The 17692-nt window shown below is 45.4% G+C and overlaps 1 protein-coding gene across 2 annotated transcripts in view; it reads right to left on the bottom strand.

The window, feature by feature from the left end:
- The window catches only part of PKD2 (polycystin 2, transient receptor potential cation channel), a 57077-nt gene extending 39607 nt beyond the window's left edge, over nt 1–17470 (bottom strand). Inside the window, exons 1-2 of one of the 2 annotated variants that reach the window (XM_019488129.2) lie at nt 17044–17470; nt 8798–8911 (exon numbers count right to left, since the gene is read on the bottom strand). In XM_019488129.2, the coding sequence (XP_019343674.2) occupies nt 8798–8911; nt 17044–17443 (514 nt within the window). In that variant the 5' untranslated portion in view covers nt 17444–17470. Of the gene's footprint in view, nt 1–554; nt 1632–8797; nt 8912–17043 lie in introns of those variants that run through there. The other variant, XM_019488130.2, reaches the window with a different exon arrangement.
- Between the last annotated feature and the right edge of the window lie 222 nt (nt 17471–17692).

Raw genomic sequence — 17692 nt, 5'->3', positions numbered from 1 at the left:
ACCCAGCCACCGTTTCTCTCCATCGCTCTGGCTGCAATAGCAGCTGGAGTCTCAGGATTATCCCCTCCAACTGCTGCTTCCTGTCTTTGCCACAGTGGGACAGGGCAGTGCAGCAGTACAGGGGGCAGAGGGTGAAAATTGCACTCAAGCACAGTGCCACACTGGGGATGGCATCAGGTGCATCCCCATGGTGTGCCTGGTGTGACCCACAGTGTGTGACCTCCGCTGGTATGGCTCATGGAACATGTGGCCCCTGGGGGCTTAAAGCTCAACAGCTGTGTGTTAAAACAAAAACTTGCCCCCCTTCTACTGTTTCCCAATCTGAAAGAACACCAAGAACAGAAGTCTTAATACTGAAAGTTAAAACTTAAGTTTTCAGTCAGTTTCATTATATTATCAAGCTACCAAAACATTAAGTTTTATGAAACAAAGTGAGCAGTGACTTCAAGAGGATGTTAAATCAGAAAATGCTGAATACCAGTTAATATTTTGCTCATGACTAAGGACTGTAGAGCACAATTGTGGAGGTACCCAAAGAAAGCATAAAAAGGTACCTTCAGCAGGTCTCTGATCCTCAGGTCACAGTGTGCAGGGCCAGTTCCCATTCATAAATTACTACAGCTCTCTGCAGAGACATAGATGGCACCTTCGCACCACTCAAGGATTCCCCTTGGACATACTACTCCTCCCAGCACTGGATATGACAGCTGTACAGCAAAATTCTGTGAGCAGTGCAGCACCAAGCATCTGGAAGCTAGACAGTCTTTAAGCTTATCATGTAAACACAGGAATTATGTTTCCCTCCACCTGTAAATATTTGAAAACCCCCTGCAGTCAGAAAACAACTTTTATGTGGCTCCTGCATACAATGCCTCTGCTGTAGCAGTGATACTATGGTGATCCTCGTCAGTCTTACATTATCCTTCTTATAGACTATATGGGCAATGCTCTGTGTCAAACACATGGCCTGTGGGGCTTCTGGAGCAGGCCAGGATTTCAGTGTTAATCCTGTTGCTCCCTGAGCTAACACAGAGGCTCAGGGAGCCACAGAAATTGACACTGCTGTCACTTGTCCCAATGGGAATCTGCACCTAGGATTAAGCAGCAGGACTCATTACAGTGGCGATGGCAGAGCAAACAATGGCAGTGTTAGAACCTGTGACTGCGTCAGATGACAAAGGAGCTCAAGCATCGTCAAAAGTTTATGCCACCACTGCTTGTCCCGCTGCTGGAGGTGGTTCTTGATCCGGCCTATAGGAGCACCACTGTCTTGATTTGGCCCATAAGGCCAAATGAGCCTGACATCCCTGCTCTACAAAGGAGACAGCATCCGCTATTAGAAAGACTATACATAGGATAGTGTTGGCTCATGTACATACTGCTTTCCCCTTGCATAACCAGAACAGACACTACAACCAACTAGCGTCCCCGAATCAACCACGTATTTGAGCAATCTCCATCCTTAACATCGAAGTACTTGATTACTCACACAATTAAAGACTTTGCTGAATGGGGGCAGGATTATTTACATACTTGATGTTAAACTAAGGCTTACTGAAACCAGGACCGATTAAAAAAAAAGAGTGTGATAGTGTACTTAATGCCAGAGCATACCACCACTAAGACATGGCCTCTTTTTTTACAGTACCCATACTGTTACAGGAGGTATAAAAAGGGCATAACCAATACAGAAGTTGAGGACCTACTTAAAAAAAAAAAAACAACCAACAACTCATCTACCCTAGAAATGCAACCATAACCAGGCTGAGAGAACCCAGTGACAGCAGAATCACTGTGCAGAGGGCATTTAATGTGGCTAGGGGCAGCATAAACCTCTGAAAGGTCCAGTAATACAACTCATGTAGAAGGACAGGATTGGGACATTTCATTTTATTATAAGTAGGGCTCCTGTATATCACAGACAGTTAACAGCAAAGTCACCATCTGTCACAAAAAAAGAATCAAACTTCCCCTTTTTGAAGGGGAAAGGGAAAGTTCTTCCTTGGAACTCCCCCAAGAAGTATCCTTATTCAGTCTCCCTCTCCTGAAAGGAACCCTGCAGCCAATTCTAGCATGGCTTCACAGGAGACAAGCCTCTGGCTTTGAGATCCTGGCTCTTCTCAGTCCCTTGTGACCTGTAGCATCACTACCTCTAGGAGCTCCTTCTTTTCAGTCAGCTCCCAAGAAATAGGGAGTTTTATAGTTGGTAGGGTCGGAAGGGACCTAAGCAGATCATCAAGTCCAACCCCCTGCTATGGGTAGGAAAGGATGCTGGGGTCAAACGACACCAGCTAGGTGACTGTCTAGCCTCCTTTTGAAGACTCCCCAGGTTAGGGGTGAGCACCACTTCCCTTGGAAGTTGGTTCTAGCTCCTAGCCACCCTGACAGTGAAGTAGCACCTCCTGATGTCTAGCCTGAATCTACTCTCAGTCAGCTTATGGCCATTAGTCCTAGTAGTGCCTGGAGGAACAGGGACTCTCCCATTGCCTGCTGGTCCCCCTTGGAAAGTTTGTAGATCCCCTCTGTCTTCTTTTGTGGAGGCTGGACAGGTTCAGGTCCCTTAGCCTCTCCTCATAGGACCTACCCTGTTTCCCCCTGATCATGCAAGTGGCCCTCCTCTGGACCCTCTCAATGCTATCCACACCCCTCCTGAAGCGTGGTGCCCGGAACTGGACATAGTACTCCAACTGCAGCCTGACCAATGTCGCATAGAAGGGGAGGATCACCTCCTTGGACCTGCTTGTGTTGCATCTGTGGATGCATGACAAGGTGTGGTTAGCCTTCCTGACCGCGTCCTCACATTGGCAGCCCGTGTTCATCTTGGAATCAATAATGACTCCAAGATCCTTTTCTGCCTCTATGCTGACAAGAAGGGAGTTCCCCAGCCTGTAGGTGCGCTGCTGGTTCTTCCTCCCCAGGTGCAATACCTTGCACTTGTCAGTGTTGAAATCCATCCTGTTCTCATGTGCCCACCCCTGTAACCTGTCTAGGTCTGATTGCAGCCTATTCCTCCCTTCTATCATGCCCACTTCTCCCCACATCTTAGTGTCATCTGCGAATTTGAACAAGGTGCTTTTCACCCCCTCATCCAAGTCGCTGATGAAGATGTTGAACAGCGCGGGCCCGAGGACCAAGCCCTGGGGAACCCCACTGCCCACATCCCTCCAGGTCAAAAACAACCCATCCGCCACCACTCTCTGGGTGCAGCCAGCCAATTAGCCGCACCCAGAGAGTGGTGGGTCCAGCCAATTAGTGACCCATGTGACTGTGTAGACGTCGACACCACAGTCGCCTAATTTTTTAGTGAGACTGGGGTGAGAGGCAGCATTGAAGGCCTTCCTAAAGTCCAGAAAGACTATGTCCACTGCGACACCTGCATCCAAGGCTTTTGTGACCTGGTCATAGAAGGCCACCAGGTTGGTCTGACAGGACCTGCCTCTAATGAACCCATGTTGATTGCCCCTAAGCATAACCTCCCCTTCTGATCCCTTGCAGATGTGCTCCTGGATAATTTTTTCAAAGAGCTTCCCCAGGACCAAGGTAAGACTAATGGGCCTATAGTTTCCTGGGTCCTCTTTCCTCCCTTTTTTGAAAATGGGAACCACATCGGTCCTTTTCCAGTCCTCTGGCCCCTCTCCAGAGCACCATGAGTGCTGGTAGAGCTGTGCCAGGGGTCCCGCATTGACCTCTGCCAATTCCCTCAGCACCCTGGGGTGGAGATCGTCAGGACCTGCTGATTTGAACACGTCTAGTTCCTCCAGAAGTTCCCTGACTAGGTCCTCACTGCCCCTGGGCCGGGCTGCGCCTCCCCTGGGTCTGTCCAGATTCCCCGGGGGTGAGGGGGAGGGGATATGTCCATGTCCCTGCTCAGAGTGTTTTCTTCTTTTAAAAGGAAGAGGGGTCCGAGTGCCAAAATCCCAAACAGCACAGCACACTGCTTCAAAACAACCAGTCTTTATTGTGCCATTCCAATTTCATCTGTCCTAACGTGGACTTTACCCTGTCCTCCCTTTGACCATTTCTTTTCTCCAAGTCCACCCTGGGGCCTTTTCTCCCTGTCCAGCTCTCTCAGACCCTCACTCACTCTCCTCAGGCCCACTCAGCCATACTTGCAACAAAACAGTTACAAACTCTAATATTCACCTGGGGACAAAACTCACCCAATACAATTAAATAAACAGGGAACCAATCAGGGGGCAGTCTTGGTGGCCTGCTGTCAGGCTTAGACTATCATCTGCCCCTGATTCCCCAGGCATTTCTCTGCACCCACCTTTCAACACCCAGCTGCCTCCCCAGGTCTCCCTGGCCTGTGCCCAGGGCTGCTCTGCTCTGCTTTTAGGACCCCTGCTGCAGCCTTGCTTACCCTGGATGCAGAGTCCAGTGCACAGCAGTGATGAGCAAGAGCAGGCAAAGGAGACCCATAGGGGTGCACAGACTTTCCAGACAATTTACTTTTTTAAAAGTATTAATATTTAAATTATTTTGGCATTTAACTTTACTGGAAAATTGCCATTCAAGTTATGCCCAGCCTAAAAGACAAACAACTTCAGGACATGTTAAACAAGCAAACAAGAACTTGGGAGCAATATTTTGAAAACAAAACACATTCCTTTCCATTTGAAATAAAATGCTGTAAAAATTTCCAGCAGTTCTCCCCCGCACCCAAAACACATTTTAAAGGATAAATTATTCACAATATCTGTGCAGAGCACTCAATGGAAGTTCACATCAAGTTATTCAGCCGACTGATCTCTTAGGGTTTCCAGCAGCACTAAAACTCTAATGGAGTAAGCTGTAAATCCTGAGGGTTTTTTTTCCCCTTATATCTCTCTCCAAGTCTCCCCCTCTCTGTGGCACATCTACACATGCATTCATGCACTGTGGTTACGGCACATTCAGTTTAGTACCTGTTATAATAGGTGCTAACTAAATGCACAGTAACCGGGACATTAAGTGATGCTAATGCACAGCAGAATAATTCTACTACGTATTAGTACAGTACCATGGCTTTTGCTGTGACACATTAATGTGCAGTAGAATTAGTTTACTACATATTTAGTATCTCATGTAGACACGCCTTGTGTGCTGCATTTCCCCTAGTGCCAATATGGATCAATTACTTGCATTTTTACTATCACATCTCCTAGGGATGTTCTGAGCACTGTTAGATGATACAATAATGTAGTAGCTAATACCTTTAACAAACTAGGGCACACAACAGAATGCCAATATATCTACACCAGTAGCATAAAGAATACTTAAAGAAAAACCTCAATGGACACCAAAATCATTCTTATACCCAAAGCAGTGGTGCAATTTTATATTTCTGTTAGTACGTGGTTTTTTTCTATTTAAATATATCAAGCATTTCTACTTTTGTCCGTAAACAGTTTGCAAGTCACTCGCATCTGACTGAAAACATGAAATGTCAGTGGCTAAGCTAGGGAGCATTAAAAAAATAAAACCAGCCATTCAAAATTATATTAGCTAGGAGTCAGTAATATTTTTGTATAGCCAAGTAAAATATTTGTTTTGTCATCACTGTGGTGATGAGCGAGTAGATTTTGTGGCTGTGCTGATATATCTTCACAACTGCTTTGCCAGGGAAAAGTCTGTAGCAGAACTGGTCATCCCAATTTTCTGGCATTACTTTTGAACAAATGGACTATAAGAAAATCCATATATTTCAGCCATTTTGTATGCTATACTATTAACAATTAGCTTGTTCAAATATCATAACCAGAAAAGTGTCTGTTTCTCTCTCTCTTTTAAAGATATTTGCAGGGGTTTTACTTAAAAAGTTATATTCAGACCTTTACTAATTTCTAGTACTATGCAATAGCATAATTATTACTGACCATGATTAGTTGCCTACGTGTGGTAGGAAGCTGTGAAAAAATGTCAGAATGTTATTTTTGTCTCAATTGTGCTAGAAAATCTATTTTACAACCTGAATTGTGGCATATTAATAAAAACTAGCAAGTAGGGTCTGTGCAAAGTGGCAAGTATTCAATTTGGATTTGGCTGATTCAGAAGGACAGTGATTTGATTCAGTGTTGAGTCACTGTTCAGATTCGATTTGGCCAAATCGGATCTGGAGATTGGGCCGCCGATTCGACCATAGACTATAATGGGAAATCACTAAAATACCTATAACTTTGTCAATTTTTTTTTGCAGATTTAGATGAAAATAGCAGGGATGGTAGCCCCTTCTGAGGGCATGAAGCCTGCCAGGTTTCAAGGAGATGGGTGCAGCAGCTTCTATGAAAGTGCCCCTCAAACTGTTGAAAGCAAAACTCATGTCACTTGTGTGTTAACTGGGTTTCTGGTTGTAGCCGTGTTGGTCTAAGGAACAGGCAGGCAAGGTTCTTTGAGTAGATGCGATATCTTTTATTAGACCAACTGAGCAGTCAGTTGGTAAAGTTCATAAGCTTGTCTGTGAAAAGTGTTTTGTAAATTCAAACAAGCACCGAACCTCGCTAACCTCATCATCAGAAGCAAACTTGCTACAGCCCAAAACACACCAAATGGATCCGAATCATGCCCTGACAAGAATGGAAAACCCACCAACAGATCTCCAGTGCCCCCACAATTCCTATACCCCACAACAGAACCATCACTATTCCAGGATCTTACATCTGCACCTCCAGAAACGTTACATATCTCATCCAGTGCACAAAATGCCCTGATAGAAAGTACATAGGAGAGACCAAACAACAACTGCGCACTAGAATGAATGTACACTGGACATCTATTAAAGACAAGAATACCCAACTACCAGTGGGGGCACATTTCTCACAAGAAAAACACTCTCTCTCTCTAGTGTCTCAGTCCTGATCCTCAAAGGGAATTTACAAAGCACTTTTCACAGAGGAGCCTATGAACTTCACTTAATCAACCTCCTTGATACAAAAATTCACGGACTCAATACAGACATTGGATTTATGACGCACTGTAACCTGCCTGACATCTGACTCCCCAGGTACCTCTCCACTTTTACTTGCTACATCCCCCCTCCCTCCCAGCTGCCTCAATTTACATTTTCGCTGACTGGCTTTCTTGCACTCCCTCCCTCCTGCAGGGGCCTCAATCTGGCCCCCCCTCCGCCCCTTCCCTTCCACCACAATAGATTTACCAGCTGCACACAGCTGTATCAGATATTGGATCGGTATTGGCCGATTCGCCTCCTTAAAAATCTGTTATTGGTTTCAGCCCCCCAAATCTCTATCGGTGCACCCCTAGTTAGAAGTTAAATACATCTTGTTTTAACAGTTTTGGCAGAAGAAATGTTATGTCCACCATAAATGCACAATACACTAACATAGACCATGCAGAAAGCTCTTATTGTGGATCCTATGTATAGTTTCAGAGTTTTAAACAACCCTATACAACACATGCACAAAACATTAAGTTTTTCTTGATGAATAGCTACTAAAAAAGGGTAAGACACCAGTTGTGTGCCTGTTGTATTAGGAAATCTTATACATGATTCTGTTCAACTTTTCACACAAAATTGGTAAAGGAAAGCCGCAAGATACAGGAATATAGTCAGTACATGATTCAGTTCACTTTTGCCATGATGCACTGAAAAGTACTTGTTTCACAATATAAAACATTGTGCTTTAAAGTTATTCAACTCATTTAAAAGTGAAATAAAAATGCCCAAAGCCTCCCAAGAACAGAACATAGGACCGAGATGGACTAGTTTGAAAAGAGTCTGACCAAAACTCCATATGACGTTGTGTGGATTATTGACAAGGCTCCTATATAAGCAACACTAACGTGCTAATCACCAATGGGTCCTTCAATGTCATTATGCAATACCTAAAAGCAACAAGAGCTAAGCTCAGGTGGCACTCTGTAAATTAATTTTTTTATAATTGTGTCTGCATGTTTCTGGCCACCTTAGTTACTGCACAGCTGTGTCCCAGGTAACATGAGTGTGCCCATCATGCTTTGCAAGTATGAACTTAAAACAGTTACACAGTTGTATCTTCCATTATTTTCTTAATACCATTACAACTCAGTCACTGGTCCCTTAATTAGGGATTAAAATCAGTTCCTTCTAAAACACTGAATCAACCTACCCCTCTCTAGTTGGTAGCCAGTAAACAAAACTGAAAACTAAGCCAGGGACCATGATGTCATACATATATGTACAACATAACGGGACCTCCACCACTGGGCTTTCTGGATGCCACACCAAATAATACGTAATAGAAAGTTAATGGTAGTCCCATGCTTTAAGCATTTGCTCTCCATCTTCTGGCATCTAGCATCACACTCTCCACATAAGGTTGTAAGACACAGCAATGCATTTGCATGCACAGGACTGAAGACTTGTCTAGAACAGTCAGTGTCACATTATCATGCAATGACAAAAACCTAACAGTGGTAAAAGTATTACTGCCTCCTGCGCTTGCACCACTACAAAGAACTTTGGTGCACAGCAATATCGGTTTTATGTCCAGTGATAAAATTATAGCTTCTCTGTAACTTTCTAAACTTTAATGTTTGTCTCCAATCATTTAGTGATAACTTTCACTATTACCAGTTATATTTAGTGTTTTAAAAATGTGTCATAATTGTGTCTGACAGCAACACTGACTGTTATAGGAACCGCTATGTAAATAGCTTTAATCTGCAACTGCCAAAGAACTATTTATTTGGGTGGGAAGGGCTAGGGGTAGCTAAGAAGGGGGGAAATGCAGTTAACCTAGTTTAAAAGTTCTCATATTACCTTAAAAAAAACTAGGAGTCACACATGATTAGTACAAGCTTTGACTACAGTACTTACGGATACACAAGACCACAAGGAAAATCAGGTATGTGATCAGTTCTCGTAACACACTTTTCAGGTATCTCTCTCTGCTAGTATTGTTTTCTTCCATCAGTCTTGTACCCCACAAACCTTTAAAGAGAGAAATATTATTGAACAAGGTCTCTCGTAGTAGCTACCATAGTAACAGACTGGAGGCAGAGTCCACATGTTTTGATACTTAAGCCATGTCTGCTCCATTTTTAATAAAAATTGGAATCCATCTCATTTAATACATACACTGCTTAAATTTATCACTCTTGTGCGTCAAAAGGAGGCTAGGCACTTGAACATATTGACCGATTAGACAGTGTTCCCCCCTATCCAACTGAAAGCAGCTCACTGGATCTCTTACCAATCTGTAGAATATTTGCCAACAGTGTTATCGCATACTCCAATTTAACTACCTAAGGTCAGCACTAATAACAGTCTATGCAGTTACTGAAACTCAACATAAACAATATTGGTTAATATGGAACAGGTGGACTACACTTTTCACACCCCATTAAGTCTGGTTAACTTGTTTCTCAGTGCTTTACTCCTCTAATACCAGCTTTAAAACCCACAGAACTGAGTCAATTCTGGGCTGCCTTAGCCTGGAAACTGATGGCTCCTTGTCAGTTTTACCAACTATGCAGTTAAAAATCAGAAAGGAGACAGTGAGGCCAAGGAGTTTCTTTGCACTTAAAAAAAAACAAACCAAAAAAGCAACATGACAAGCAGATAACAAATGCTATTCATAATGTAAAAAACAAGGGGGAAAAATCAGGTTTGAGCTAGCTAGGTAGCATTATGCAGTCAAGCACATACAATTCCCCAAAGACATTCAGTGGCATTTATCTTCCAAAAAAACCCCAATTTACAGTTTTAAAAAGATGACCATGAAAGCACAATTAGGTGAATGTTAGTTCTAGCAAAGCAGCTGAAGTAAAGGCACTTTAATACTGAATCTGCAGTAGAGGTCCTATTTTTTATTTCAATATAGAAGGGAATGCAGAAAATTAAACATTTGCAAAAAATGTTGCTATAACCAGCAGACTACCTCCTCTCCCTCAACAGCCAAGGCAGGAAGATAGCAGAGGCTTTAGTAAAGCTTCCCACACGTTCTAATTTTCAGTGGAACAAAAGAAGTCACCCTCAATTAATTAAAGCCCCTAGTTTGTCCTTACAGCAGTGTCAAACCCATTTCCTGCCCTGGGGTGGATCCAGACCACAGGGCTCCTTGTAGGCTGGATCCAGCCCAGGGTACCAGGAGCTCTGGTGGTGGTGGTGGTGGCAGCAGCAGCTGCAGTTCCTGCATGGTGCACATAGAAGCAGTGGTTGCACCAGTTTCCTCCATGTGCGCCATGCCAGAGCTGAAGCTGCTGCCAATGATATGTTCTGTGCCAAGGCAGCCACTTCAGCTGCAGCATGTGAGCCCGCAATGATGATGGCTCCAGGTCTAGCATGAGGCACAGGGCAGTGGCAGCAGGGAGGGGCAACAGCCAAGAACCTGGGATTACAGCAGTGGCGATACGCAAAGTGACTGGAGGTTGACCAGGGCCTCATTCACCCTCCTGCTGCTGATCAAGTCCACTAGGGTCCAAGGCCCCAAATTCACAGCAAGCCACTCCCCCCCAGTCACCCCACAGCCACCAGTGGCCTGTTACTAACCTGGTAGGCCAAATACAGCAGCTCTATGGGCTGTATATTTGACACCCCTCCCTTGGAGGATTACCAATGTTTTATCCTTCTCCATTTTCAGATATTTTAGGTAGCAAGGAGTTAAACAATCCCCTTTACATCATTAGCACATGTAAATAAAGTGATCTAAAAATCTCCAGGAAAAATAATGAACCACTTCAAAATACCACACTAATTTGAAGTCAACAATGACAGGTTAAAGCAAACTAACGTGAGTGTGAAGCAAAAATACAGTACCTACAAATATATACAAGAAATGTGAATAATCCAGATACCAAATAAAAGCTGTCCAGAAAGGAAGAGACATGGATAATAAGGTTTCGGTCTTTCATTTTTATGTAATGTTAAAGGTTCATTCCAAAAGCATTAGCATGACAAAGGGTTTGGGTTGTAGCTGTGTTGATCCAAGGACATAGGCAGACAAGGTTCCTTGGGTGAATTTGATATCTTTTATTAGACCAACTCAAATGGTTGGAGAATAGTTATTAAGCAAGCTTTCGGGTTCAAAAACCCTTCGTCAGGCTAAGGAAGCTTCAGCAGTTGGTGTGTGCTCTTCCTGGATGGAGTGAAAAGCATGACAAATATTTTTAGAAGTCATTAAATCACAGCAATTCAAGATGTAACCCAGCCACAAAGCCAGAGGGGAAAATAATTCAACATTTCAGCACAGTGAGTAATGACATGAACACTATTTTCCTCTCTGTTTTCATTTTTAATAACCTTTCATTAATATACAAAGAGCAGGAGTTGGTACCATTACAAGAAAACAATTTTATAGTTGTGCTACAAACCAAGGCTGAAGAATTTACTGATAAGTGCTACAGTTATTACCATGCAGAATTCCAAGAATGCCAAGTTCTCTGGACGCTCTGGAAAGGGGAACAGGAAAGCAAAAGAAGGACATTTGGAAGAGTCACCAAGAACAACATTCAACAGACAGAGCATTTAGGAGAACAGAATGCATTAGGAAGCTTCACTGGAAAGGCAGGAAAATAACCTCAAACAGGGAGAAATTTGGAACAGCCAGTGAATCAAACTGACAAGACTGCCAAGCTCTAGCTGTCAGTACATTACTCACCAATAACAAATACCTCAATCCTAAATGAGAAAAGCTTCTACTTATTCAATACTGGCGCTCTCATTAACTGAGACTGGCAGTCATGCAAAAATCCTGTTGTTTTGTGATACAGACAAGTGAAAAATAAAAATAAATTTAAAGTACTTTGATGTGACTTGTTAGAATTGTGTATAAAAGTCAACAAAAATAAAAAGCCAACACACTTGCTCACGCTACTGCCCGAATGCTCCTGTCTTTTTTTTCAGCATCCTAAAATAGGCTTTGTATCTATCTCTCTGAGTGGTTGGTTAGAACAGGATTTGTTTGGATAACCCATCAAAACAAATTTGATAACTCTGAGTACTATTTAACACCTGGCTTGCTTCTAGTTGCCTATACATACACTACTTAATTACTCTAACAGCTCACTGCAGAACATGTTGAATTAAAACTTCACTAGAGTACCTGCATCATCAGCCTAGAAAAATCCTTGCCTCTTGCTAAAATGAATTAAGACATCTATCTGCATCACTGAGAACCATAATTGCTTATCAGCAACATTTGCCTGAAAACATGTTCCTTGCCATGTAGTCACACAACACTCCCTGTAATAGCAACAGCCACTTCAGAGCAACATAGCACTGGGACATTAACGGGTTTCTACTAACAGATGTTCACTATACTATCCTTTCTTTGTTCCCATATTCAAGTACAGGAGACTCTTGCCATTCACAGGGGATAAGTTCTAGAGATCCCCGCGAATGGAGAAACCTGTGAATACTATACTGTACCGATAATAGGCTAGGATAAACAGGCTGGATCCTCGCTGAACTATCATTCACTTTTCTTTTAGGTTCCACGATTAAGGGTATGGATTAATGCTGAAATATTGCAACGTACTGAATGTAAAAGTATCACCAAAGCGTAGTAACAAAGTGTCATCATGCTGCGCGGGGAGAGAGCGTGGGTTGGTGCGACGCACCACGAATATTCAAAACCGCAAATCCACAAATGGCGAGGGTCTCCTGTACCTCATTCTCCATAAAAATCGCAACAATAATTTGATGCATTTCCAATGTTAGGCTGAACACTTCTTTTAACTACTCTGCAGTCAATTTCAGTAGCCTTCAACACAGAGGTGTTCAGCACATTTAAAACAGGCTGAAGGATTCTTTTTGTATGTCAAATTTGGAACCTTCCTTTCACAGAGTACCCAATAACCTCCAGCTTCCTTAGTGACAACTATAACTACTTATGTGTTAAGCAAGTGTAAGTAGTCCCTATAAATATTTAAAAAATTAATGCCACCTGTAAATCTTGAAAATAGAGATCTATGTAGTAAAGGATGTAAAAGACCCAATTGAGAAATGGCACACTAGTAAGTCAGGCTCTATGCTGCTGTAACTTACATTTTAAATATTATACTGAAGTCAATATTTACTCAAAATTATACTCAAGTCAATGGATGTTGAGGCATTAAGCACCTAAAATTAATACTGGGCCCATATACATTAATACAAGACAAAACAACACTGTTTTACAGCTGATAAGTGCCTTATGCATTTCAGTAAAATATTACCAGTATAGGCTGAAAGTCCTAGGCAAATGAAAGGGTCATTGTTCATGTCATTCAAAACTTGACCCTGTATTTTTTTGCATTGCAAAACCCTGAAGTGTAGGCCCACCAGGTTCCTTAAAGCACATGCTTCACTGGTGCGATCATGCATAGTCATTTGAAGAGAACTAAAACATTCACCAAAAGGCTGCATGTGGGAGTATCACACCAGACAGAATATGGTGAACCAAGGTGAGCCTACACCTCCGGCCTGCAACAGAAAAAGAAAAACAAATTTAAGTTACCATTAGGTATTACATTCCAAACGGCATAGCTGGTCTGAGACATTTTCACTAGGCTAAAACCCCCGCCCTCAGCCCAGATGTCTAACAATCCTGTTTCCAAACAGCTTCTTTCCCCTGACAAATTTTTCCTCTCCAGTGCTGATACCTATAACTCAGGTATAAAGTGGCAAACTGAAAGACTCAGCCAGAAAAATATATTTCTACTTGAGCCAATGTCCACTCACCCGAACTAGTGTACAAATAACTGAGTTTAATTTAAAATGATAGGAATCAACCACAAAAGTGATTATGCATATTTTGTGTAATAACTTTGTGGCTTATTCCTCATTTTATCACCCCTTTAACTGAATGAATGTGTGGCTAGGTCATTACTTAAGATGTGACTAACTAGTTTATCATGCCTTAACTGTAATGCCTTTCAAGAGCTTAAGTTTCAACACAAGGTTTGAACTCTTTAGTATGCCATGTCTCCCAGTCCCAGACTCCCAGTGTGAAGCAGTTAACCAATTTTAAGATCTTACTTGACTAGACAGCTCAGGGCATTAAAAAGGAAGAGGGGGAGGGGAGCCTTTTTGGAAATATAAATAAACTCTACACTAGGCAAGTGAAAATCCACAAACCAACAACCAAAAGCCATTTAACAACAGTATAGATCAAATTAGTATAGTCGCTTGTTGACACTGTTGCGGCACAAAATATGACTGAGCTGTGGCAGTAGCAAGTTAAACAATGCAACACTAACACCTAGTGGGCACATCTACACGAGACATTTACTGCACAGTTGACTGATTCACTGCACAGTAAACATCTCGGAGTCTACACGTGTGCCCCTATTAGGGCACACAAAACTAATAAACCCCACAACAGGGTAATGATTTTTCACATGCAGCAGTGCACATGTAGATGCTGCCCTGGGTGGCTGGGGCACAGGGTGATTCAGTACAGGGTTAGCTGGCAGGCAGCTCCTGCACAGAAGCACACTTGTGCCCCAGCCAGCCATTATGCAGCACATGGAGCCCAGTCAGAGCAGCCCTGGGCTGGTAGGCTGACCCCCCCAGGTCCCCCCTGCCAACTCAGGCTTCTGTGACCCCATGTGCTGTGTACAAATAAGTTCCAGAGCAATGTGCTCCAGAGTTTATACGTGAGCATTAACTGCATGTGTAGATGAGCCCACTAAGTCACGATCACCATCATACCATCTAACTTAGTGCTTGCAGGTATACTCCAACAATACAATTTTCTAACAAGATAGTCAAAAACTTTAAAACAATCCTTCCAGATCCATGGTGAAGTAGATATGCAGGGGAATTCACAGTTCTGTTATAACTGCCTGGAGACCAGACCTGTTTCTAAGCAAAAGAAGATTTCATTTTCTACAACTATTGAGTCAACTCCTTTTCCAAGCATTAGATTTACACACTCAGATAACAGAGTGATTTTAGTATACACATTTATACTTGTTATACAATATATAATTAGACATTACTGCCTATTTTTCAGTCTCCCTATACACACACACACTTATTGCACAGTGCAGTGGTTCTCAATCTTTTTTTAAATCAAGGCACCTCTCAGAATATGCCAGCTTTGTTTTCACTCATTTTTTGGGTACAGAAAAACAATAAAGCAAGTCTTCTGTCACAAAGAACTCAGAAAGACCATAGCAGGTCAGAGTGGAATTCACGGTGGTAAAACCAATTTGAAATCTTTGAGTTTATCTTGAGAATCATGCTTTCAAGCCTGCCAACCAGCTAGTCTCAAGCCAGCAGGGACCTGGAGGACAGAAAGGTAAGAATCCCACCCATGCATTCCAGTCCTCCTCCCCCCCCGCCCCCCAAATGCTTACTTGCAACTGCCTATGCTATCTGTACATGGGGAGCTGGCAAGAAAGGGTTAACCTGCCCCCCATCCCCAGTTGCTGCTCTTCTCCAAGCTGAATATGACTCAGAGAGCAGCAGTGGCAACGGACAGGCAGGCAGACAGGCCAGCCTTTTGATAGGCCATTCCAGAGCGTGGGCCAAAGCCCACCAAGTAAATCTAAGCCCCCTTTGATGAGGAGGGCCGCTAAGGTTACATCACAGATCGCTTGGGACAACTAAAGGACAAAATAGGGATGGGAGAGACGGTCAAAGGTGCAAAATGAGTGCACCGAGGGAGGACATCAAATAAAGCACACTGAACAGCGCCCACTAGCCCACCGATGAGTCCAAGAAGCCAATGGACACAGCTCAGTGAAACTCTGCTCAGAGGTGTAAATGGACCAGGAACAGAAAAACAGCCCCACAGTCCCTGGAAATCCCTCTAGCCAGAGCCTCCTTCCTGGTCAAGTATATTGCCAGCTTGGCTAGAGCCAGGAAGAGTTTGACCAGGAGGGTCCCAGGACTTGATGGGACTCCGGATGGAAACTGCATAAATGAAAAGGCACAGGAAGTATTGCTGCTACTAGGGAGACAGGTTAACCCTTCCCTGCTTGCTCCCCCAGGGACAGACAGCACAGGCAGCCACAAGTTGGGGGGAAGGGAGGGGGCGGCACAGTGAGTGGTGAGGGCAGGCATGGCAGGGCCCCATCTGGCTACACAGAAGGGATGAGAGCAGAGAGCAGCCTGGTCCCGATCCAGCTACACAGGGGAAGGCAGCTTCATAGTTTCATAGTAGCTAAGGTCAGGAGGAACTTGAACAGAACATCTAGCCTGACCCCCTGCCACAGGCAGGACTGAATGCTGGGTTCACACCACCCCAGACAGGTGATCATCCAACCTCCTCTTGAATTTGCCCAAGGTAGGGGCAAGGACCACTTCCCTGGGAAGTTGGTTCCAGAGTTTGGCCACCCTAATTGTAAAATATTGCCTTCTGATCTCTAACCTAAACCTATTCTCCATCAGCTTACCCCAGCCCAGCCCAGCCCTGCATGGGTGTAGGGGAAAATGGGAAGGGGCATGACCCAGCCCTGATCCAGCCAGGAGAGAAAGGGGGCATGGTTCAGCCCCAGCCTGGCCTGTTGGGCAGAGGTGGCTCACACAGGGCTTGGGAACCTGGCATTGAGGGAGGGTGGCCTGATCCCTGGGGAGCCTCACAAGGCAGATGTGAACTGGAGCTTGAGCACTCCTAGCCTAGTGAGCACATAAAACTAGCTCCAGAGGTGAACACGCAGACAACCCAGGGGCAAGGAGCTTCAGGAGCCCCAAACTGTTACCAGCCCTCTGCCACAATGTTAATCCAGGTGGGCAAGAGCTGATGCCAGCTCATGCCTTTAGGAATCAGCAAGTCCCCAAGGCAAACAGTGCCTCCAATCCCGTCCAGTGCAAAGCCGCCTGCCTCAGGCCTGAGGGCATCCAGCTGCCCCCTGCCCAGGCTCGCATCAGAGGGTGCCCAGCTTGCAAAGCAGTTGGATGCCCAACACTGCCCTGGGCTTGCAGAGGGAAGCAGCCCAAGCTCTGCCTCATCTCCTTGCACCCCACTCTCCCCCTCCCCCCCCGGGCACACCCACAGACATGTGCACACAGGAGCACACATGCGTGCACACATGCGCACCCCTGTGTACAAACACACCCCGTGTCCACACACACCCTGGCCACACGCACGAGTACACCCCAGAGGCGAGGGTGCCTCCGCGGGTGGCTCTTACCTCGCAGGCGCCGCAGCAGGCGCTTGGCCCAGGCGCGGCGGGCGGGGCCGGGCCCGGGGGTCAGGGACAGCCCGGGAGGGTCGGGGCCGCGCTGCAGCCGCCGCCGGCCGCCCGCGGGGTCGCCGCTGCTCGGGGCCAGGGCGGGGGCGCGGCGGCCCCACTCCGCCTCCAGCTCCATCTGCAGCACAGCGCCCGCCCCGGCCCCGGCCCCGGCCGCCCCCTCGTCCTCCGGCTCGAAGCCCGGGTTGTCGCGGCTCCAGGCCTGGCGGGAGCAGGCGGGCAGCGGCGGGGAGGGCGGCAGCGGCCCGGGGCCGCCCGCGGGGTCCCGGTCCCGCACCAGCTCCAGCTCCAGCTGCTCGCGCCCAGCCCCGGCTCGGCCGCCTCCCGCCGCAGCCGCCATGCGCCCCCGCCGCGAGCGCCCGACGCGCCGGGGAGGGGCGAGCTGCTCCGTGCGCACACTCCGCCTACAGGCACACGCACAGCCCGCGTGCCCACGCACGCGCGCGCCTCTGCATACTCGCACGCACCCCACATGCACACAGACACACCTGTGTACGCACTCATGCACCCCTGTAAGCACCCCCCCGTGTGGCCACACACGCGCATACCCCCATGTATACACACACTTCTGTATACATACACGCCCCCC

This window comes from Alligator mississippiensis, chromosome 2 (assembly GCF_030867095.1).
Source record: "Alligator mississippiensis isolate rAllMis1 chromosome 2, rAllMis1, whole genome shotgun sequence".
Classification (NCBI taxonomy): Eukaryota; Metazoa; Chordata; order Crocodylia; family Alligatoridae; genus Alligator; species Alligator mississippiensis.
Note: the sequence above shows the minus strand (reverse complement) of the source record. Positions and strands in the feature narration are given on the sequence as shown.